The 25,816-nt window shown below is 41.7% G+C and overlaps 1 protein-coding gene across 1 annotated transcript in view; it reads right to left on the bottom strand.

Moving 5' to 3' along the window:
• Nucleotides 1-1,088: 1,088 nt before the first annotated feature.
• zc2hc1a (zinc finger C2HC-type containing 1A) overlaps nt 1,089-25,816 on the bottom strand; it is a 60,317-nt gene continuing 35,589 nt past the window's right edge. The window contains 5 exon segments of the mRNA XM_033019249.1: nt 1,089-2,141; nt 2,440-2,541; nt 18,191-18,314; nt 21,941-22,037; nt 23,344-23,489. Coding sequence (XP_032875140.1) covers nt 1,952-2,141; nt 2,440-2,541; nt 18,191-18,314; nt 21,941-22,037; nt 23,344-23,489 — 659 coding nt within the window. The 3' untranslated portion in view covers nt 1,089-1,951.

Raw genomic sequence — 25,816 nt, forward strand, 5'->3', positions numbered from 1 at the left:
AGATCCTTCCTACACACATGAATTGCTGATGAGTAACCAGCAAGAATCACAATTGTGCCTGTACTGTTGAGATTTTATTTTCCATTTTTAATAAACTACCAGTTTAACTTATGCAAGAAGCTTATTTTTCCATATCTAAAACCCTGCCACCTCAGACGTGATACCAGTATACAACAAGGAAAATACTTTCCGCTCTTTAAATAAATAAACTTAAATTAAAACAAGGAATTTCATTAAAATAAACAAAAGGTTTCCATACGGAATTAGTCCATTGAATAACTTCCAGCCTATTTAATGTGTTGACATTACTGTGATGTAATTCATTATCCAGTTACTTTCCCAATCATTCACATACGTTTACATTAAAGACGTTTTTCCCCCCAAACTTTCAACAAATTTGAAAACCGCTCACATTCAAAAACAGTTTTAAATGGAGTCACGGTATTGATGTAAACATGGTTTGCATTGACCAGATAATCAGTTTTAAAAAATCATGTTAATCAACTGTGGGATAACCATTGACCAGGATGCAAGGTAAACTCTACCAACTTTCAAATAGTGGCATGGGATCCTTTAACTTCACCTGAGACTGTGCCATCTGGCAGGTACATAACTTAATGTTTCATGTGAAAGACATCCCATCTGTTTTTAAACCTCTGTTTTAAAATATCTAAACATCTTTCTTTGCAAAAGATGAATTTTCATGACACTGAGATAAATCCAAGCACCTAAATCCTGAACAAGAAATGTCTACATTGCCTTCCTTTTGCGTTTAAAAGTTGCAGCATCTTTTTCAGCTTTTATTTTGTTCAAGAAAATTCACAGGGCTGAATGCCCGAACATATGAATATCACTGGGTTTACCATTTGGTATTTAGAAACATCAGATGATTCACATTAAACATTTGTTTGTCACAAGGATAATCATTGCACTGGCATTAACAGAACGCAAACTGCAACTTTCAATACTTCAGATGTGATGATTACACGGGAAATGAGATTCAATACAATATCCAAATATATTCAAGTTTTAACCTGTATAGAACTTATACCTATATAAAGTTTGTCTTATGAAGCCATGACCCTTCATTCTGTGTTGATACAATAATTTGCATATATTTATTTTCACACCATAATGCCATGCACAATTACAATTTCAGTATCGGTAGTTAAAATATAATTTACCAAATTGCAACCAGTTTACCAACCCAAAAGACCAGCTGTGGACATTTACCAATGTAATGGCTCTATTACTGGCACCTTCTACATTTCATAACTCAGTCAATTTGTATTTTTATAATTTTCAGCAGCCATACAAATATTCAGCATCATTTGTGACTAAGTGGTGTGTAAACTAAATTGATAGAAATGAAGGTATGAGGTCAAGTGAATGCTTTGATTTTGAAACAGTCATCTTATTCATATTTTTTGCAGAATGAATTTACTTTGTTACATTTGATACATTCCATTTTAACTTGCTGACCAACGTATAGTCAAAAAATGCTGGACTTGCTGTTATATGTAGGCAATTGATCCCTGCCGAGCTGCAACATAATTACCAGGGAATACATTTTCCAAAGGATGTTGAATTTTACTTTTACCTGCTAAGCAGAGCAAATTTCTCTGTTATGCAGAGAACTAAATGTGCACCCTCTCCTACTTTATAAATTACATTGAAGATGAAGGTACCAGCTTGACTCTGCAATTTTAATGCATTGCAGTCAACTGAGAAAACCCAATATAATGAACTCAGCAATCTTGTATTATCAATATAACAATTTCAGATGTGTTTATAATGCACCACATATAATGCAAAGATGATTTATAGTTATAATGTCTCTTTACATGATGCATATTGATATTGGGTAAACTTTTGCAGCATTGAACAGTTCAATTTTTATGTACGAAATTGTTTTAACATCTTTGCCTTGGAAAATATTCGTACCATTAGATCAAAGCATCATCCTTCTCATTCCGCATTCACAACAGAACTTTGCACCTTCCACAGGATACTTGGTTCCACATTGACGACAACATCTTGGCAGTTGTTGACCAGGTGAATTTCTGATGTTGCTCTTTATGTTTCCATCATTGAAAGACATTGAACTATCCTTGGTGTCTAAACCAGATTTCATATTGTTCCTGAAAGGAAAAACTGTAATTTATTGTGAATGAAATTACAGCATATCCAGTTTCACCATGTAACAACGTTTCAAGAGTAACACAGAACTTCAAATAGCAATTTAAATATATTTTCAAGAATCCATAACAAAACACATCTTCTTAATCATTCCCAATCTCTTCAGACATAAATATTCTGGTATTATTATTAAGACAAAGTTTTATTTCCTATGCATTTTCATCTGCTCGAAATGCCAGTAGCACTGCTCTCATTGGCTTTGACTGACCACAATTTAACTCCTATCAAACATGACACTACCTTTCATAATTCTCAGTAGTGTGGGTTTTTCTGTTAACTGAGCCTGTTCCAGCAGTATTCCTTGTTCCACTGGGCGGTGTTAGTGTTCGAGACTTGATGTTACTGGACAAAGTCATAAAAAACAAAACATTAATGTATACATCAAAAATATTAAATAGTGCCAGAGAGCTAAGAAAATAAAACAATTCAATGGATGGATCTAATACACAAAGTAGCCAATCCTTTGGAGTATTATGTCTTTTGTCTTTTACCAACCATCAATGTCAAGCATTCAATAGTCATTAGAATAGAATAAATCCTACTACAGAAAGCCAGTAAGCTACCATTTCTGTTTGAATGAAATAAAGACATTTTGGATTGGTGAGTGTTAAAGATGGTATGAACAACCAGCATCTCATTCGTACATCACAAAATAATATTGCAAAGATCACTGTGTTCTTACAGATACACCTCAAAGAATCTCCAATTTTCCACCTGCAGATTTTATTTTCCTGATCCATCAGCCTTTTCCAAGTTTATAATGTTTGCATAAATTACAATGATCCTATGTGGTGAATCGGCCATGTTTTTAAGCATGTGCTATAGACTTGTGTTAATTTATTACACAATTGAAATCTATGGAGAACACAGGTTAAACAATAATTTAAACCATTGGTTCAGGTGGTTAATTACAGGAATATTTTATGAAGTCTAGTTGTTTTAAGGATATTAAACCTATCCCTTAATTCCAATTAAGTGCCTGCCTGGATACATTCTTGTAACATGCCCAAAGAGGATAGTTAAGAATGTTGGTATTTAAAACAGGGAAAAGGGAAGTGATATTTCTTTCAAGAAGTTGAATCCATTGCATTGTGATAATGTAAATATCAGAATTAATTCGGTTAAAAGGAAAAAGTGCAAGAAAAAAAGGTGAAGGTAGACAAAAATGCTGGAGAAACTCAGCGGGTGAGGCAGCATCTATGGAGCGAAGGAATAGGTGACGTTTCGGGTCTCCTTGAGTCTCTCCAGCATTTATGTCTACCTTCGATTTTTTTCCCCAGCATCTGCAGTTCTTTCTTAAGAAAAAAAGGTAGATTTGATTTGGCACATAGAATTAGCGGAGATCTTAAAAGGCAGGAGTGTAATTAGTTGGGACATGAAAGGAACATTGTGAAGAGTAGAGAATTAGGTTTAAAAATGACGGAGTCATTGCTAAAAACACATTTATAAGAGATACTATAGGAGGGGTATTAGGGTGGGCTAAGTAAGAGGCACTGTTTTTGGAGTGGTTCATGCTTACATTGGGTCTCTGGAATGGAAAAGTGTTTCATTCGCCACTATTAACATTCATTATCTGAAAGAGCACAAAAAGACAATAGAGAATTTCTGACAATTGTTTGAGTGTGATCCGAAAATACATTTTTTTTAAATCAATGGATGACGGGCATGTTGCAAATGTGAACCCTCTAAATTAGTGATCATTCTAATTCAATAATATCATTTTCCGATGCCACATAATTACATTTCATATCTCTTAAATAAAAGGTAGATTAATAGCAAAATTTAATTTTTATGTCTAAATGGTGGCCGACTAGGAAAAGGGGAGATGCAGCGAGACCTGGGTGTCATGGTACACCAGTCATTGAAAGTGGGCATGCAGGTTCAGCAGGCAGTGAAGAAAGCGAATGGTATGTTAGCTTTCATAGCAAAAGGATTTGAGTATAGGAGCAGGGAGGTTCTACTGCAGTTGTACAGGGTCTTGGTGAGACCACACCTGGAGTATTGCGTACAGTTTTGGTCTCCAAATCTGAGGAAGGACATTATTGCCATAGAGGGAGTGCAGAAAAGATTCACCAGACTGATTCCTGGGATGTCAGGACTGTCTTATGAAGAAAGACTGGATAGACTTGGTTTATACTCTCTAGAATTTAGGAGATTGAGAGGGGATCTTATAGAAACTTACAAAATTCTTAAGGGGTTGGACAGGCTAGATGCAGGAAGATTGCTCCCGATGTTGGGGAAGTCCAGGACAAGGGGTCACAGCTTAAGGATAAGGGGGAAATCCTTTAAAACCGAGATGAGAAGAAACTTTTTCACACAGAGAGTGGTGAATCTCTGGAACTCCCTGCCACAGAGGGTAGTCGAGGCCAGTTCATTGGCTATATTTAAGAGGGAGTTAGATGTGGCCCTTGTGGCTAAGGGGATCAGAGGGTATGGAGAGAAGGCAGGTACGGGATACTGAGTTGGATGATCAGCCATGATCATATTGAATGGCGGTGCAAGCTCGAAGGGCCGAATGGCCTACTCCTGCACCTAATTTCTATGTTTCTATGTTTCTATGTCATAATATAAAGTATGTATTAAAATGATACCAACAGATACAAATGCAACAGGGAGTTAAGTGTACAGTGAAATTCATTTCATTATTTTTTTTCCATTAGTCTACAATCCACATTATCTATATTTAACTAATTATGTAGTCTTTTAATTGACTGGATAGCATGCAACAAAAGCTTTCCACTGTACTTTTGTACGTGACAATAATAAACTAAACTAATATTAAGAGGTTGATTTTCCACATGGTTGTATTTTTTATTCAAACTAATGTAAAAATTAAGAAATCCAAGGGGATCAGGAAAAATGAACCTCACTTTTGCACTGATTTAAAGAAAACATTTGGAAGCCATCCTTTCTCATAAACTTGGCCACCTCATCTAAACAAATGTTTCCAATATTTTCAACCATATACAAATAAACTATCATAAACAATTAATAGCATCATACTCTACCCATTCAGTCTTTTCCCTTCTACTGTCAGGCAAAAGATACAAAAGCTTGAAAGTATATACCACCCGATTCAGGAGCAGATTCTTCCCACTGTTATCAGACTATTGCACAGTCCTCCCATAAACTAGGGTGTAGTCGCGATCTTCCAACCTATGGATCTTGGACTTTTTCTCTGGAACTGTAATGCTACAACATAATATTCTGCATTCTGATATTTTTCTCTATGCGTTACCGGTTGTAGTTGTGTATGGCTTGATTGTACTTAATTATAGCATGATTTGACTGGACAGCATGCAAACAAAGCTTTTCACTGTATTTTGGTACAGATGACAATAATAAACCAATACCATTATCCACAGATATCTGAGTATTGATGCAGATAATTTTAAGGTTTGTTCAAAATTTAAGCCCACTTTCAATTCCTGCTCCATTTACTCACTAATAAATAAACGTAGCTCATCACATAATAATCAGATAAAAATGATCAACTGAGCCAATAAGATTGGTGTGGGCTAATGGGAATAGGATAGAAAGAAGGGTTAAAAGAAACACAATTCTCTGACCTCTACAGAAAGATTAAAATGTTGACTCTGGCCAATATCACATTTGAATTTAGCTGTGATGTTACTAATATTGAAATATTTGGCCAAGAGCGAAGAATAGTCTTTTGGACTAGTTGCAGAGGGCAGACCACTTGAACAGTATTCTAACAAGTATTTCAATGTATTTAGAAAAGGAGAAATATTAATTGGTATTAAAAAAAAAATCAATATGCTCCTTTGATGTGTTAGACAATAGATGCAGGAGTAGGCCATTCGGCCCTTCGAGCCAGCATCGCCATTCACTGTGATCACCCACAATCAGTATCCCGTTCCTGCCTTCTCCCCATATACCTTGACCGCTATCTTTAAGAGCTTTATCCAACTCTCTCTTGAAAACATCCAGAGAATTGGCCTCCACTGCCTTCTGAGGTAGAGAATTCCCGATTTGAAAAATCAGAGACATTTTTAAGGTTTGCTTCAATTTTCTTTTAGTTTGCCAATTCCTTTGTGGATAAGTACACAGGCCCCATTGTTGGCAACCTTTGACACAATGCATTCTAAATCATAATTTTCTGGGTTACATGGAAATTGCTTTTTATTTCCGTTTATTTTTGCCTATTGTCTTCAATCTGTTCCTTCCAGTCATCCTTCTTCCGCCCATCGCTGAACATAGAATACAGCACAGGAGCAGGCCCTTCAGCCCACCTTGTCTGCGCTGATCATGACGTCAAATCTAACTGACCCATCTGCATACACATTGTTCATATTCCTTTATTCATCTGCCATTTCTCTGCCCAAATTTCCATCTGATATATGGTATGCCTTAATAACATTCCCCACTTTTTACAACTCCACCAATTTTCATGTCACCTGCAAACTTAAAAAACAAACCACCTACATTTTCATCCAATTTACTTATATATATTTCAAACAAGAGAGGTTCCAGCACTAATCCTTGTGGACCACTGATCACAGACCTCTGGTCAGAAAAGCACCCTTCTACCTTTCTAGTCTTTCTAACTAGTATTTCATGACAAGTCAATTTTGGATCCAATTAACTAAAGCGGCCTTTTCACGGGGCGACTTGACGCAAGAGTTAACCGGAGTTTAACATCGTGGGAACCTCGTGCGATAACAGTGCGGCATTCGTGGACCACCGTGGACCACCGTAGCGCTAACGGCAGGTCATCGTGTAACTTGGTCACTCGGGAGAAAATTCAAGAAAGTTTGAATTTCTCCAAGATTGACTTGTACACTTGTGGTTGAGTATTGCAACATTATATGAACGTAGTGGCCAGTGCGATATCCGTAATAACTCTTGCGGGTACCGTGGGAACTCCTGCGAACGGTGAACCCGGAAGCTGGACAGAGGGGACAGAAGGTGAGTAAAAATTATCTTATGTGGGATTGAATTTAAAAAATAAATAAAAATAAAGATTTGCATCCGCATATGGACATCAACTTATTCATGAGTTATGTTAATGAGATTCAAGAAAATAACTATAATCTTTAAAAGGGACTTTAAAAGGGACTTTACTGAAAGGTTACGCATTTTTATGGTCCGTGAGAAATTTTTCACATGTACTTCTTTGAGAGATACAGGTCGGAGTCCTCGGGTCCAGGGGTCCGGAACGCTACCAATCAATGTTGTACAGAGACCCGTGTAAGGAGTGAACTGCACATGCTGGTTTAAACCGAAGACAGACACAAAAAGCTGGAGTAACTCAGCGAGTCAAGCAGCATCTCTGGAGAAAAAAAGCTGATGTTTCGGGACGAGACACATCTTCAGACTCAATTCCGATTAGGCTGTCTGAAGAAGGGTTCCGGTGTTGGGGGAGTCCAGAACCAGGGTCCCAGTTTTACAGTCTACCGTGGGAACTCTTTAACTCAGTAAAGTAAAGTAGCCTTTATTGTCATATCAGCGCACAGGCAGCAGTTGACTGTTGCTCTATTCAGTTTCCCAGGGGGTCGGGACGGGACTGGAGTTGGGAGAGAAAGGTGGGGGAGTCGAGGGAGAGGAGGGGGAGACAGATGGGGGTGTCTTCATTTACTGACGGCGGGTGTCTGTCACTGAAACAGGCAGGTGAGATTTCACATCCACCTTGTGTGTGCCTCTCTCTCTCTCTCCCTCCCTCTTACACAGGCTGAGAGACTCTGCCTCTGTGAGTGTACGTCTCTTTCTCCCCCTCTCCCACACACAGTAAGACCGAGGTACTGTGCTCAGTCCATCTGTGTCTCCCACATACACAGTAAAATATGTCTCCAAATGAGCCAATTCAACCAAGGGAGGATATATATAGTGTGTGAAAAAAAAAGTTACATCATTTGTGTCACGTGTAGTTCACGATGTTCATTCAAGATTTAACGGGAAAGCTCGGGAAACGGACAAGTCACTCGCACAAATAGCAGAAATGCCGAGTACCGTGGGAACTCTTTATCTACTGCCGTTATATCGTGCGAGACTCGTGCTGGACCACGACCACTTCACTCTGGTGACATCTTGCATCAACTCGCCCCGTGAAAAGGCCGCTTAACTCTCTGAGATCCCATGTAACTTTTCTGGACCAGCTGACTATGAGGGACCTTGTCAAATGCATCCCAAGATGGCAGTAGTAGAAGATGGGGAAAGACAGCAGCAGTGAATGGTCTACGAATTTGCCCCCTGCACTCTCGGAAAGCGCCCTAAAGTTCCGTGATCATCTTGGGAGGTGGGACATGGAGGCCTCTGTGCATGGAAGAAGAGGGGCAGCTGCTGGAGGAGATGGACAGCACGTTTGCAGAGGTTGTAGGTTGTAGTATTGATTGGAGGCGACCCTATAGCAGCTGTCAAAGAATGAATCAAACGATAATCGCCTCCAATCAATTACCTGGGCGGGGTGCTACTCTGTGAGCGACTCGCGGCGCGCTGCTCACGTATGTTTGCATGTTTTCTGAGTTGTTTAGTGTTCTTCTGAGAGTCATTAAGTGCGGTATTTAACGACAGCAAGTATGACTACCACGGTCAAGTATTTAGCGAGGTTGTGTGTCCTACCGCCTTTCTGGAACCAGTATTTGCGATATGTATTACACCGGCAAATCCCATGACACGCCATGGAGGGAGGCTCATCTACTCACGGGACACTTTGCTGGACCTGCGGCCTGCTTCCCTGGTTCTACAAGCGACACCTTCTTCCCTGAATGGGATTCCTCAGCTACAGAGGAATCATTACATCTAGCGCATTCGTACATGTAGAGGAACCAACGAGAGAGCAGGCTATTCTAGACTGGGTATTGAGTAATGAGGAAGGGTTAGTTAGCAGTCTTGTTGTGCGTGCCCCCTTGGGCAAGAGTGACCATAATATGGTTGAGTTCTTCATTAGGATGGAGAGTGACATTGTTAATTCAGAAACAACGGTTCTGAACTTAAAGAAAGGTAACTTTGAGGGTATGAGACGTGAATTGGCCAAGATTGACTGGCAATTAGTTCTAAAAGGGTTGACGGTGGATATGCAATGGAAGGTATTTAAAGACTGCATGGATGAACTACAAAAATTGTTCATCCCAGTTTGGCAAAAGAATAAATCAGGGAAGGTAGTGCATCCGTGGATAACAAGGGAAATCAGGGATGGTATCAAAGCAAAAGATGATGCGTACAAATTAGCCAGAAAAAGCAGCATACTAGAGGACTGGGAGAAATTCAGAGACCAGCAGAGGAGGACAAAGGGCTTAATTAGGAAAGGGAAAATAGATTATGAAAGAAAACTGGCAGGGAACATAAAAACTGACTGCAAAAGTTTTTATAGATATGTGAAGAGAAAGAGATTAGTTAAAACAAATGTAGGTCCCTTGCAGTCAGAAACAGGTGAGTTGATCATGGGGAACAAGGATATGGCGGACCAATTGAATAACTACTTTGGTTCCGTCTTCACTAAGGAAGACATAAATAATCTGCCGGAAATAGCAGGGGACCGCGGGTCAAAGGAGATAGAGAAACTGAGTGAAATCCAGGTTAGTCGGGAAGTGGTGTTGGGTAAATTGAATGGATTAAAGGCCGATAAATCACCAGGGCCAGATAGGCTGCATCCCAGAGTACTTAAGGAAGTAGCTCCAGAAATAGTGGATGCATTAGTGATAATTTTTCAAAACTCTTTAGATTCTGGAGTAGTTCCTGAGGATTGGAGGGTAGCAAACGTAACCCCACTTTTTAAGAAGGGAGGGAGAGAGAAAACGGGGAATTACAGACCAGTTAGTCTAACATCGGTAGTGGGGAAACTGCTAGAGTCAGTTATTAAAGATGGGATAGCAGCACATTTGGAAAGTGGTGAAATCATTGGACAAAGTCAGCATGGATTTACGAAAGGTAAATCATGTCTGACGAATCTTATAGAATTTTTCGAGGATGTAACTAGTAGAGTGGATAGGGGAGAACCAGTGGATGTGTTGTATCTGGACTTTCAGAAGGCTTTCGACAAGGTCCCACATAAGAGATTAGTATACAAACTTAAAGCACACGGTATTGGGAGTTCAGTATTGATGTGGATAGAGAACTGGCTGGCAAACAGGAAGCAAAGAGTAGGAGTAAACGGGTCCTTTTCACAATGGCAGGCAGTGACTAGTGGGGTACCGCAAGGCTCAGTGCTGGGACCCCAGCTATTTACAATTTATTTTAATGATCTGGATGAGGGAATTGAAGGCAACATCTCCAAGTTTGCGGATGACACTGAGCTGGGGGGCAGTGTTAGCTGTGAGGAGGATGCTAGGAGACTGCAAGGTGACTTGGATAGGCTGCGTGAGTGGGCAAATGTTTGGCAGATGCAGTATAATGTGGATAAATGTGAGGTTATCCACTTTGGTGGCAAAAACAGGAAAGCAGACTATTATCTAAACGGTGGCCGATTAGGAAAAGGGGAGATGCAGCGAGACCTGGGTGTCATGGTACACCAGTCATTGAAAGTAGGCATGCAGGTGCAGCAGGCAGTGAAGAAAGCGAATGGTATGTTAGCTTTCATAGCAAAAGGATTTGAGTATAGGAGCAGGGAGGTTCTACTGCAGTTGTACAGGGTCTTGGTGAGACCACACCTGGAGTATTGCGTACAGTTTTGGTCTCCAAATCTGAGGAAGGACATTATAGCCATAGAGGGAGTGCAGAGAAGGTTCACCAGACTGATTCCTGGGATGTCAGGACTTTCATATGAAGAAAGACTGGATAGACTTGGCTTATACTCGCTAGAATTTAGGAGATTGAGAGGGGATCTTATAGAAACGTACAAAATTCTTATGGGCTTGGACAGGCTAGATGCAGGAAGATTGTTCCCGATGTTGGGGAAGTCCAGGACAAGGGGTCACAGCTTAAGGATAAGGGGGAAATCCTTTAGGACCGAGATGAGAAGAAACTTTTTCACACAGAGAGTGGTGAATCTCTGGAACTCTCTGCCACAGAGGGTAGTTGAGGCCAGTTCATTGGCTATATTTAAGAGGGAGTTAGATGTGGCCCTTGTGGCTAAAGGGATCAGGGGGTATGGAGAGAAGGCAGGTACGGGATACTGAGTTGGATGATCAGCCATGATCATATTGAATGGCGGTGCAGGCTCGAAGGGCCGAATGGCCTACTCCTGCACCTATTTTCTATGTATCTATGTATCTATGAAAAGGGGATCCAGTGGAGGAATACGGAACAGAATGAGGAGACGAGGTAGGAGGCTGCCACTACCTGCAATAACTCTCTCCAATGTGCGGTCACTACGCAACAAAATAACTGAACTTTCCGCACTCATCAAACTTGACTCAGACTACCGTCAAACAAGTCTCTTTTGCTTCACGGAGACATGGTTGTCAGAAGAGATAACCAATGTCGATATTGATGGATTTAAGATCATCCGTTTTGATAGACACTAGGATGACGCGGAAGTCGATTGGGGGTGGGCTCTGCATGGCTGTCAACACAGAGTGGGCTGTCAACTTCACTGTCAGAGAGACTGAATGCAGCAAACACCACGAAATCATGACGGTGTCGTTCAGGCCTCACTACCCTCCCCGTGAATTCACACAGATCACAGTTATCCTAGCGTATGTCCCTGGACCTGATAACGCATTTGCAGCGGAGCGCATTGCTGACTGGTTCAACAGAGCTGTCAATCAGAGCAGCGATCAGCCTGTCTTCCTGCTCGGGGATTTTAACAGATGCGATGTCACCACACTGCTTCCAAACTTGGAGCAGTATGTCACCACACCTACCAGACTTGACAGAACGCTGGATCTGTGTTTCGGTAATATACCGGGAGCCTATGTCTCAAAGCCCCGCCCACCACTCGGTCGCTCTGACCACAATGTCATTCTGCTGCTTCCAAAATACAGACAAAAACTAAAAACAGAAGATATACAAACAAAAACTATTCAAGTCTGGAACGATGACTCTGTCGATGCATTAAGGGGCTGCATGGAAATCACTGACTGGGAAATATTTTTCCAAAGTTGTGAGGGAGACCTAAATCTGCTGACAGACTCTATCTCCTCCTATTTGTCATTCTGTGTGGACGCTGTTATACCAACAAAACAGGTCAAGCTGTACCCTAATAACAAGCCTTGGGTTACCAAGGACCTGAAGCAGTGTCTTAACAACAAAAAAGTGGCATTCCAACAGGGAGACAAACACAGAGTAAAACAGTATAATAGTGAGTTGAGAAGGAAGACCAGGCTGGCCAAACTCCACTACAAAAACAAAGTGGAGGAAAAATCCACCACTGGCAATGCAAGGGAGGCATGGCAGGGACTTAACATCATGATGGGCAGAGCCCAGAAACCGGCCCTAATCCAATGCTCTGACCCCGCCACCTTTGCTGAGCAACTCAACATCTATTACAGCAGGTTTGACAGGACACACCCCCAGAATGACTGGACCCTCACCAGCAGTTCATCAATCACAGTGGATAAAAGGAAGGTTACATCTATACTGGGTCGCATCAACCCTCACAAAGCTTCTGGCCCGGACAGGCTCAGGGGCAAGGTGCTGAGGGAATGCTCAGTTCAGCTGGGTGATGTCATCACTCAGCTATTCCAGCATCTCCTTGACTCCAGCTGTGTCCCACGGATGTGGAAGGAGTCCACACTTATACCGGTGCCGAAGAAATCTAACGCCAGGGAGATGAAGGACTTCAGACCGGTGGCACTCACATCCATTTTTTCCAAGTGTATGGAGAGGGTGGTAAGTGATCACCTCACTGCTATGGTGGTGGACAGGCTTGACCCACTCCAGTTTGCCTTTGTGGGGTGGAGGATGACTGTTTGACTCTCCTGGACACAGTTAGCAGACAGCTGGACTCCCCACACCCCCACACACGGATTTTATTGATGGACTTTTCTTCCGCTTTTAACACAGTCAACACGGTCACCCTCTGCAACCGCCTTCTGGATCTACAAGTCAACCCATCACTTATCCTGTGGATAAAAGACTTCCTGCAGGACCGGCCTCAGCATGTGGTGGTAAATGGTTTTAAATCCAAGAACATGATTTTAAACACTGGTGTCCCCCAGGGTTGTGTTTTATCACCGATTTTATTTTCCATCTACACAAACAACATAATAAACAATAACAGTGACATTTTCCTTTTTAAGTATGCAGACGATATGGCCCTGGTGGCCCACATCAAGGATCACACTTCTCTGGCTGCCTACTATCAGCAGGTCAACACCCTGATGCTGTGGATCAAAGAGAGCTCTCTGGAGCTTAACATTTCCAAGACCAAGGAGCTGTGTTGTGGGGGGGATGCGAACATCTTCCCCCCCAACCTCTCTTTGAACCTCTGAGGCTGAATGGGCATACAGTTGAGCAGGTAGAGGCCTTTAGATACCTGGGCACAGAGATTGACACCCGCCTGTCCTTCTCCCAGCACACAGACTCTGTGTACAAGAAGGCACAGCAACGCCTGTTCCTGCTGAGGAAACTCAGGAGCTTTGATGTCAGACAGGACATTTTAACAGCTGTCTATAAATCACTTACAGAATCTATACTCACCTTTAACATCACATCCTGGTTCACCCTCACCTCTGTCAAAGACAAATCAAAGCTTTCCCGGATCATCAATCAAGCAAGCAAAATAACTGGCAAAACTCAAAATCAATTATCAGTACTCCACACCCAGGCAGTTAAAAGGAAAGCCAACCTCATTACACAGGATCCCACCCACCCCCTGCACAAGTCCTTCCAACTTCTGCCATCAGGCCGCCGATATAAAGTCCCCCTATCCAAGAAAAACATCCACAAAAACTCATCCATACCCATTGTCATAAACAGCTTAAATAAAAAATGAACAAGGGACAAATTAACCCTGACGCACTGTCACTTTACACGTATCCACAACTTTTATCTTGACTATTTTTTATAGTTTCTAATCTTTATACTTGCTTTTAAGATCTATTACCACGGTGTGTGCTCACAGAAATCTGTGTTGTATGACTGCTTATCAGTACATTGTCCTGGTTGTATGTTGAGCCACGTCAAAGAAGATTTTCTGTTACGACAGACAATACAGTTTTCTGAATCTGAATCTGAATCTGAATAATCGTATAACCCTATCGTAGTCATTGCACTTTTCTTATTCCTGAAATTCTCTCTTTACCACTTGATTAAAATGCTTCACTTTTGGAATGTTCTAATTAAAAGTTTTAACCTCTACTTTAATTAATGTAACCCAAGGTTTCTAATCTCAGTCTGTCATACTTTATTGAATACAAACATAAAAAATAGGTGCAGGAGTAGGCCATTCGGCCCTTCGAGCCTGCACAGCCATTCGATATGATCATGGCTGATCATCCAACTCAGTATCCCATCCCTGCCTTCACTCCATACCCCCTGATCCCTTTAGCCACAAGGGCCACATCTAACTCCCTCTTAAATATAGCCAATGAACTGGCCTCAACTACCTTCTGTGGCAGAGAATTCCACAGATTCACCACAAAACATTACTGCATTAACTGCTGAAGTCCAGCAATTCCTTAGAGACTAATTAAATAACTAAACACGGAGATTTGTCAGATAAACAAACAATAAGCTGCTTTTAGATGCCATATTGAGAAATTAGTTTGAATATTCTACACTAGATTTCAGTCATAGAAAGATACAGCACAAAAACAATGGGCAATGCGCCACTGAATTGGTGCTGATAATCAAGCACCGATTATTACACTAATCCTACTTTGAGCCGTTTAACTCTCCCTGTTCCATTTGCTCTCCCAACATTATTCCACTCACCTGCATGAGAGGGGGAATTAACGATGGTCAATTATCCTACCAACCTGCACTTTTGTGAAAGAAACTGGGGTGCCCCAAGGAAAGCCAATTGGGCACAGAGATTGTGCAAACACGCAAGATCTAAATTGAACTGAGGTCCATGGAGTTGAGAGGTAGCAGCTCGAGCAGCTGCACTACTGCATCACCCAAAATCTATTACTCTTGGTTGCAGAGCACGTTGTATTCTCAACTACTGCTCTTATTGTTACACTGTCATTGACATGATTGGCAGTCCCAAAATCCAGACAATTTTAATTTGTCCAAGTGCAATAATTTGGGAGACAGCAATTAGTTAATTTGAGTTACAGGTCAGGTAGTATACAGCAAAATACTGATAACATTTAGCCCTGCAGACTTCCATTAGAAGCGTCTTTCAAATCAAAAATAACGAGCCAACTCTTTGCTTTACTTTGCCAGACTAACTTTGAATTTAACTTGTCACTTTCTCTTGTATCACAAATATTTTTCTTTTAATGAATATTAATAATTTTACTAAAATTCACATTACTAAATTATTAAAAGCCTCATCAATCTGCCTGCAAAAATTGTTAGTTTGCCATAATCTTCTCTAAACAAATGTATGCTTACTATTCTTACTGAAATTCCACCTTTATAAATGGTTAATACTGTCCCTCCGATTTCTTTCAAAAGGTTTCCCCTTCTCTGAAACACAGGAACAATGTCAGAATTAGTTAAATAAAATTGTAATTCCTCTTTAAAATTTGCTCTTCCTCACAAAGCTTCTTCCAAAGAAAAATAGGGAGTAAAAACTAATTTATTACTTGTGTTGGGGCAGATATAAATATGCAGTGTATTTCATTCAATACGATTTAGATTCTGTGAACTGTACAATAATTTGTTGTTGAAAATGCACACAAATGGCCTATACTTAAAAGTTAATACTCCGTGGCATCCATATGCATATGCTAATAAATATCCGATCTGAGATTCCCCAGAAATATCCGATGATTGGGAGTAATGGTCTTTAACGGAAGAAAAATGCAGTGGAATATTATGACCTGGAAAGTATTGCAGAATTCAACCTTCAATTCTGCAAGTTACACTCAGGATACAAATTTTCTTTGTGGAATAAGAGCTGTCCAGCTTTCACAATTGGTAAGCAATCGGAAACTCCAGTTTAGCTTTGTTTGTAGGCAGACAAGACAGAAAAAAACCCCCATTTAATACTAAATTCAACTGTATAAAACATTTAACGCTAAAAAAAGCTATGTAATAAGCAAAGACTCTGAAATTAGAGGACAAAAGCAAAGAACATTAAAAAGTAATGACATCTCAGAAAGAAGAAATCAAGTGACCTAATGCGTGTATGTACACACACCCAAGTCAGACAAGACAAAATGTTTTTTTGTTTTTTTTCCCAAATCAGGAGGTCCTGCAACTACGTTTTCCACTTTGTGGTCCTATGGACTTCAAGTGACTTACCTTAAGTGACTAGTGTTCAGTATCTCAATCCACTAATTCTCCATCTAAATAGCCAAGTAAGTAACTGAAACTTCCTTCAAGATTGAAAATATAGCCCAGAGTTGGGAAGATGCCTCCACTGCACTTATTGCTTATTACTTTGAAATTTAAGGCTGCAAATTGTGTGAATATTAAGTCATCAGGATAATTTCATTCTCATTATGGAGACCTTTTGCAGAATCTGGGTACTGAGAAACACACAAAATAAAAACCATGCAACCACATAAAAAGCACCAAGTAAACCTACACATCAACATGTTTACCAATGGAAATGTGGCATTTGCCCAATGAGAAAATGATTTAATTCACCATTACAAAATAATATTAAAGGGAAGATTATGTAAACAATTAACAAAGAATATGAAATATAAACTTCGTCACAGGTTGTGAACTTTTCTGCCATGACTATCGCTGAAGCAGAATTTAAATATATGTACAAGATACAAGCCACATTTATTTGTCACATGTACCAATTGGTACAGTGAAATGTGTGGTCGCCATACAACCATACAAATAATAAAGAGCACAGAACACAAAGTCTTAACACAAACATCCCCACAGCGGGATCAAAATTTCCCACTGTGTGGGAAGGCTCCAAAATTCAGTCATCCTCCTCTGCTGTCCTCCCGTGGTCGGGGGGCTCCCGAACCTCCAGCTGTCGCCGCTACGGACGGCCCGATGATCAGGCCCGCTCGCCGGGGTGATGGAAGTCCAACGTCGGGACGGGAGGACGTCCTCAGCGGCCTGGACATCCGAATCGGCCACCTCCTACCGGAGTCCGCAGCTCCCAGAAGTTCACAGGCGGCGCTGGGTGGAGATTCAATGCTGGCGGGGCTCGGCAAAGGGCCCCAGGTCTCCGCGATGTTGGTCAGCGCTGCCCGCGATGGGAGCTCTCCAAACCATGGCTCCGCGATGTTGGAGCAGCGGCCCAGCACTCTGGAGCTCCAAACGGCGATCCCAGGTAAGGCATCGCCCGCTCCGCGGTGAATCCACGAGACCAGAGCTTCCGCTGCTGAAGCTCTGGTTTCGTCCTCGGCAGGAAAGGCCGCTCCAATCCAGGTGGTAGGCCGCGAGGAGGGGGGCGAGGACTCTTCACGGAGAATAATCGCGTCCCTGCCAGGAAGTGACTGGGAAACGGTTTTCCTCTTACCCTATCCCCCTCCCCCACATAGAAAAACTAAATAAGCCTCCAACCCAAACTTTAAAAATGACTAAAAGTTAAAAAAAGGTTGAAAAACAGACAGGCTGTAAGCAGAGTGCCTTCAATGTGGCGCCTTGTGTGAGGAAACTTATGATTAGGTGAAGAGACATTAAAGAATCTGGAAACTGAAAGGATTTGGAGAGAGATTATTAAATAATTTTAATAGATCCCCATTTAATTTGGTCCACCAGAATTTAAAATAGAAGTGCCCTAATTGTGATACTCAAGTAAAAGTACTAATTTAATACTCAATTATTAACAATGCTTCACTAAGGGTCAAGGTGAAGTGGAAGCATGTGCCATACTTGAGAAATAGATTTCACCTCACTAATCCCACCCCAAATCAAATTTAGATTCCAGAAAAAAAGGGGAAAATCAATGTTCTACCCATTTGATTTAAATTTCTCAAATAATCAAATGCTCAGAGCTGGTAATGATTTAAAATGAATCATAAAATGAAGAGAGGTTCTTCTACATGAGTTGGTTCATCCTCACCCAGTTGCATGACTTCCTGCTCCAGAAACATTACCAGCACCAGAGGGACTCCGTTTTATTGGTGATCCATCTCGAAGTTTATTTTCATTGGTTGATGACAAAGTACCTTTGGCGGTAGGAAACGCTGCCAACAAAATATTTGATTATAACTTAATTTACTGCAGTTGTAATAGTCAAGTTATTTTGAAAAATGGATTGCACTTCCTCTACATATACAAGATGCAAACTGAAGACGTGGTTTTCATTAGTTATGTCAAAAAAATTTTAAGACATCTTTTGGAATAACAACACTACTTTCAATCTTTGATAATAAAAACAATATTTAGTCGACAAAAGGACTAACCATTCCTGGAACTACAGTACCATTAATAGAAGCAGATCACACAAGTATTTGTGTGGTGTTACACCTTGGCAGGACAAATCCAAATAGGACGTACATGATAAACGGTAGGGAATTGAAGAATACAGTTGAACAGAGGGATCTGGGAATAACCGTGCATAGTTCCTTGAAGGTGGAATCTCATATAGATAGGGTGGTAAAGAAAGCTTTTGGTATGCTAGCCTTTATAAATCAGAGCATTGCCTATAGAAGCTGGGATGTAATGTTAAAATTGTACAAGGCATTGGTGAGACCAAATCTGGAGTATGGTGTACAATTTTGGTCGCCCAATTATAGGAAGGATGTCAACAAAATAGAGAGAGTACAGAGGAGACTTACTAGAATGTTGCCTGGGTTTCAACAACTAAGTTACAGAGATAGGTTGAATAAGTTAGGTCTTTATTCTCTGGAGCGCAGAAGGTTAAGGGGGGACTTGATAGAGGTCTTTAAAATGATGAGAGGGATAGACAGAGTTGATGTGATCATGCTTTTCCCTTTGAGAATAGGGAAGATTCAAACAAGAGGAAATGACTTCAGAATTAAGGGACAGAAGTTTAGGGGTAACATGAGGGGGAACTTCTTTACTCAGAGTGTGGAATGAGCTTCCAGTGGAAGTGGTGGCGGCAGGTTCGTTGGTATAATTTAAAAATAAATTGGATAGGCATATGGATGAGAAGGGAATGGAGGGTTATGGTATGAGTGCAGGCAGGTGGGACTAAGGGGAAAAAGTTGTTCGGCACGGACTTGTAGGGCCGAGATGGCCTGTTTCCGTGCTGTAATTGTTATATGGTTATAAGTAAGATTGTGTTTCAGAACATGTACGAGAGAGGAAGCCTGGATATTTGTAGAATTAAGTAACAGGTAACCCACAGCAAAGTCATTTGTGATTAATAAGTAACAAGTATGTTTGAATATAATTTACCACATTAACCCAACCACAAGTATTTTTGATTAATATTTAGGTTTAAGTATTGTTTATTGACTGAAGACATGGTATCTACAGTCTCAATGTGGAAGTACCCCTCCGCACATTATCAGTGTAGGGATGGGATTGTCCAAGGAGATTTTTGAAGATTACAACCAACTGTGCACATTATTTAGGATGGCAATTAAACATTACCAGCTAGATCATGCTGAACACTGCCTGTTACCTGATTTAACTGGACCAAATTGAAAGATCTTATATATTCATCAGTGAAGCCACAGGCAGCATAACTAGGTTTCCGACTGCCCTTCCCCAGACAACATGTTAATTAAAAGCATTTAAAAATAAAACTCCCCACTTGGATAGGAAATGAAGACTTTCCCAGAAGTTAGGGTAGTTTCATTTCCTATGAAAGTTGGGAGTTTTATTTTTAAATGCTTTTGATAAATATTAGAAATTATTGAAGGTGACAGGGTTGAGGAAGATAACCATGATTGAATGGTATAGACTTAATAGGTCAAATGGTCCTTTTCGGGTCCAATGACATGATGTAAATGGTTAAAAATGAAAACCGATGTTATATACAACACATTCAAACATTTGCAAATTAATATAAATATGAAAATAAATTTAAAATTGGATTCTCATTTGCTAGACATAGTAGCAACTTGATGGCAAATGGGTTTCCAAAGTAAAATTGATAATTACAAATAAAAATTGTTATAATTTATACCTCAAACATAAGCTGCTCACAAAAGACAAACTGCAGAGAAAACTCAAATGAAACAAATATATGGGTAGCAAACAAGTTAAAAATTTCACTATGCACAAGCATGATTTTGAAAAATAATATAAAGAACATTGAAATCCTTAGTATTTTTTTTTTTCCCTTTCACAATTAGTTTAGCTGATTCAGGCTACAAGCTCTCATGTGGGTTCCAATCCTAGTCTAGGTAGCTGATATCTTCTATATTACTAAATCTCTGTTCCTGACCGCTTTTGGCCTTCTGTGCTGCGATTTCCGAGAGAACGCCGCCACCTACGGCCGTCATTTTTGGCCACCTCGCTCAGAGCCCCCCTCCGCCTCATGTGTGCCGAGGATTTTTCCCATTGATGAAAAATGACAGAGATATTAATGTTTTTACAAAATTCTCCATTCTCTCTGCTGCCCCTGCTGGAGGGAGGGGGAGGGACTATAAAACCAGGAAGTGGTGTGCCTCAATCAGTCTCTGCAAGTGGTGTGCCTCAATCAGTCTTTGCAAGTGGTGTGCCTCAATCAGAGCTCTGAATAACACTGAACAAATGTCTCCACAGCTGTGAGTACCCATAATGTGGTTTGAAAATGAAAATATGGTTAGTTTGAGGAAAAAAGCACTGCCTGCAAATGGTTGTTTGGGTTGAAGTAAAAATACACCCTCTCTCTCTCTCTCTCCCTACCTCTCTTTCTCCCTATCCCTCTCTTTCCTCCCCCCTCTCTTTCCTCCCCCCCTCTCTTTCCTCCCCCCCCCTCTTTCCTCCCCCCCTCTCTTTCCTCCCCCCCTCTCTTTCCTTCCCCCCCTCTCTTTCCTCCCCCCCCTCTCTTTCCTCCCCCCCCTCTCTTTCCTCCCCCCCCTCTCTTTCCCCCCTCTTTCTCCCTCTCCTCCCCTCCCCAAACCCCCTCCCCTCCACACACCCCTACCCCCTTCCCTCCATCCTCCCTCTCCCTCCCCCCCTCTCAGCACACCCTCTCCCCCCTCTCTCCTCCCCCCCTCCCCCCCCCTCCATCACCTCCCCCACCCTCCCTCCCCTAAACCCCCTCCCCTCCACACCCCCTACCCTCTTCCCTCCACCCTCCCCAGCTCTACCCCTCTCAGCACCCCCTCACTCTCACCCTCTCTCCTCCCCCACCTTTTCCCCCTCACCCACCCTCCCTCTTCTCCTCCTCTCCACAACCCCATCCGTCTTGCCCCTCTCTGTGTCTCTGTCTCTCTCTCTCTCTCTGTCTCTGCCCCTTCTCTCTGTGCCCTCACTCTCTAACCCCACCCCCCTCCCTCTCTAGATGTGACTGCAAGTTGGGGGCTATGCGTCAGTAGATAGGGTGGTTATGGGTTAAAAGGAGCAAATTAATAATATTACTATAATATCAAGGGGGGGAATTAGCGTGAGTGCGGGATAGTTAGTGTGTGTGACGCTGCATGCCGCCCCCCCCCCCCCCCCCCCCCCACAACCGCACGTTGGGGGAACAGACCCAGCGGGTCTGCACTTGGTCTAATATATTTTAAAACACTCCTTCGGTATAAATTGGCAATTACTTTGTTCTTTGTCACAAATACCCCAGTGGGCCACAATCAAACTGGTGCCACCACCACCACCACTCCACACAAAAAAATCCTTGGGCATCATTCACAGATTTGAATTTCTTTTCCCTGACATAAAGTAATGGAGAAAGCATCTGCATATCACATACCAGTTACAGTTTTTCCATGAGAAGGTTGGGGAATCCGTGTCAATGCATTAGGTGATGACACTGGAGAGTTAGTCTTCTTAAGCACTGGAGACTTGTGCTGCACAGGGATAAAGTCAAAGGACTAGTTATTCACAAATCAAAGAACAGTCCCACATAATGGCCCTGTCTCACGGTGCGAGTCCACCTATGAGTGATCCCGAGTTTACAACAAATCAAACTCGTGGTAATCACGTAGAATTAACGTAGCGGGAACGTCAGAACTCGTAACGCTAACGGCAGGTACTCGGGAAACTTGCTAACTTGTGAAAAGCTTTCAACATGATGAAAGATTTCCACGAGTCAAATTTACTCTTGAAGTACAAATAATGTCATACACAAGAAAGGGCAGATGCTGGTTGACAAAAAGTGAACACAGTGCTGGAGTAACTCAAAGACGCTGCAGAATTTTGGAAATGTCATCCCGTCACTCATTCCTTCTCTCCAGTGATGCTGCCTGTCCCGCTGAGTTAAAGAGTGCCCACGGTAGGCTCACGAGTCACTACGGTAAACTCACGGGCTACTACGTTCTTACAACGAGTTTAAAAGTTTAAAATTTTTACTTCAAGAGTAAATTTGACTCATGGAAATCTTTCATCATGTTGAAAGATTTTCACGAGTTAACAAGTTTCCCGAGTACCTGCCGTTAGCGTTACGATTTCCGACGTTCCCGCTACGTTAATTCTACGTGATTACTACGAGTTTGATTTGTTTTAAACTCGGGATCACTCGTGGGTGGACTCGCACCGTGAGACGGGTTTAAATAGGGAATTCATTGGGCCTCATTCAATTTACCTCTCACCCTTGATGTCCCCATAATATAACAATTGTTTGCCTTTTTCAGACGTGTCACAATTCTTTTGAAAACTACCGCTGAATCAATTTCCATCAGGCAATGTATTCCAGATCGCAACAATCCAATAGATAATTTGCTATTTTTTCCCCATTTTTACCCATGCTAAATGTAAGCAAGAACAATCACCCGGTTGCTCTTCACTGTCCTCTCCCAATACCCCATGGATATGGGAAGGTTCCCAGCATCTTTAAAAATCGATACATCACAAGATTTGGATCAAATCATGAATACACTTTTCCATTGAATTAATATTTTAATTTACATTTCCAATGTGAGATATTTTTCTTAAAAAGTATTTGGATGCACAACTTTCCCCCTTTTGCACAGTTACATCATATTTGGAAATAGCAGCATAAAAGCACACATAAATCTGTGAGGAATGTGCTGTTGGCTGCTGACCACAAAATCCTCACTATTAGCAACAAACCGATGTCAGCTAAAGATTTCCTTAGCTCCCAAACCTATCAAATGGAATTAAATCAACTTATTACACAAAATGTGTGTGCTTTACCTGTGTTACCTGAGAGCTTTGTTTCCCTTTGACAATTCCAAGTTTAGACTTGGTCAGACGAGCAGACTGTTCTTTGCAGAAAGAAATGTGCCTGTCAGCAGCATTCTCGTTAAATCTTCTCTAGCAATAAGGGCACTGGACATAATCTTTAAAATTAAAATTAATAACTGCATTAGGAGAATTGAGATTTATATTTGTCAATGCAGATCATATCCCTCCAGACCTTTCAGATATGAAGTCAAAGCTATAAATGCCCAAATATATACCATACAAAACAAATCTGTCTAGCTAACTAAAGCAACTATTTCACCAAACATTTGCACTCGGTCCACCAAGGTTTGCCCAATTTTCTGGTTGCTAACCATTTTAACTCTTCCTCCTATTCTCATACCGACCTTTCTGTTCTGGGCCTCCCCCATTGCTAGTGAGGCTAGTTCAAGTTCAAGTGAGTTTATTGTCATGTGTCCCTGTATAGGACAATTAAATTCTTGCTTTGCTTCAGCACACAGAACATAGTAGGCATTTACTACAAAACGGATAAGTGTGTCCATATACCATAATATAAATATATACACACATGAATAAATAAACTGATAAAGTGCAAGTAACAGATAATGGGTTATTAATAATTAGTTTTGTCCGAGCCAGGTTTAATAGCCTGATGGCTGTGGGGAAGTAGCTATTCCTGAACCTGGTTGTTACAGTCTTCAGGCTCCTGTACCTTCTACCTGAAGGTAGCAGGGAGATGAGTGTGTGGCCAGGATGGTGTGGGTCTTTGATGATACACCAGCCTTTTTGAGGCAGCGACTGCGATAAATCCCCTCGATGGAAGGAAGGTCAGAGCCGATGATGGACTGGGCAGTGTTTACTACTTTTTGTAGTCTTTTCCTCTCCAGGGCGCTCAAATTGCCGAACCAAACCACGATGCAACCGGTCAGCATGCTCTCTACTGTGCACCTGTAGAAGTTAGAGAGAGTCCTCCTTAACAAACCGACTCTCCGTAATCTTCTCAGGAAGCAGAGGCGCTGATGAGCTTTCTTGATAATTGCATTAGTGTTCTCGGACCAGGAAAGATCTTCAGAGATGTGCACGCCCATGAATTTGAAGCTCTTGACCCTTTCAACCATCGACCCGTTGATATAAATGGGGCTGTGGGTCCCCCTCCTACTCCTTCCAAAGTCCACAATCAGTTCCTTGGTTTTGCTGGTGTTGAGGGCTAGGTTATTGCGCTGGCACCATATGGACAGTTGCTCGATCTCTCTTCTATACTCTGACTCATCCCCATCAGTGATACGTCCCACAACAGTGGTGTCGTCAGCGAACTTGGAGTTCACACTGTGACTGGCTACGCAGTCATGAGTATAGAGTGAGTATAGCAAGGGGCTGAGCACGCAGCCTTGAGGTGCTCCCGTGCTGATTGTTATCGAGGCTGACACATTTCCACCAATACGAACAGACTGTGGTCTGTGAATGAGGAAGTCGAGGATCCAATTGCAGAGGGATGCGCAGAGACCCAGTTCTGCGAGTTTGGTAACCAGCTTGGAGGGGATGATTGTGTTAAATGCCGAGCTGCAATCGATGAATAACAGCCTGACATATGAGTTTTTGTTGTCCAAGTGGTCCAGAGCGGAGTGGGGGGCCAGCGAGATTGCATCCACCATTGATCTGTTGTTGCGGTATGCGAACTGCAGTGGGTCCAGGTTTTTGTCGAGGTAGGAGTTGATTTGCTCCACGATCAACCTCTCAAAGCAGTTCATCACCACCGGCGTTAGTGCCACTGGTCGATAGTCATTGAGGTACGTCACCTTACTCTTCTTGGGCACTGGTATAATTGATACCCTTTTAAAGCAGGTGGGGACCTCAGACCTCAGAAGTGAGAGGTTGAAAATGTCCGTAAAAACTCCAGCCAGTTGGTCCGCACAGTCCTCCACACATTTCTTTACAAAGTCTGTAACGACTGTGGCGTATTCGTTCAAGTCCGTTGCCGAGTCCTTGAACATTGCCCAGTCTACAGACTCCAAACAGTCCTGGAGTTGTTCCTCTGCTGCCCCCCCCCCCCCCCCCCCCCAGCCACACGTAAACTGGAGGATCTGCACCTCATTTTCCGCTTGGGTAGCTTTTACAACCTAATTTTTACAAACCACAAAGTACCTCCAATTTTAGGTAACCAACCCACAAACACCCCTTCCTCCTTTAATTTCCACCTCACTTTCCTGTGTCCAACCTAGAATACAAACCATTTCTCCCTTTCTCCTTCCCCCTATATTCCTTTCTCTGGCGTCATAATTCATGCCTCTTCTATCATTATCTTTATCTCACAGTTTATGTCTTTTTATCTCTGGCCTTAGTCCAACCATCTGTCTTTCAAGCCTTCCCCTCACCTGTATTCACCCATCACTTGCCCCTTTCCCCTTCCACCTACATCCCTTTCTCTGACCACATTTTCACCTCTTTTTTCCTTATCTTCATATCT

The sequence above is a fragment of the Amblyraja radiata genome, chromosome 4 (assembly GCF_010909765.2).
Source record: "Amblyraja radiata isolate CabotCenter1 chromosome 4, sAmbRad1.1.pri, whole genome shotgun sequence".
In the NCBI taxonomy this organism is placed as follows: domain Eukaryota; kingdom Metazoa; phylum Chordata; class Chondrichthyes; order Rajiformes; family Rajidae; genus Amblyraja; species Amblyraja radiata.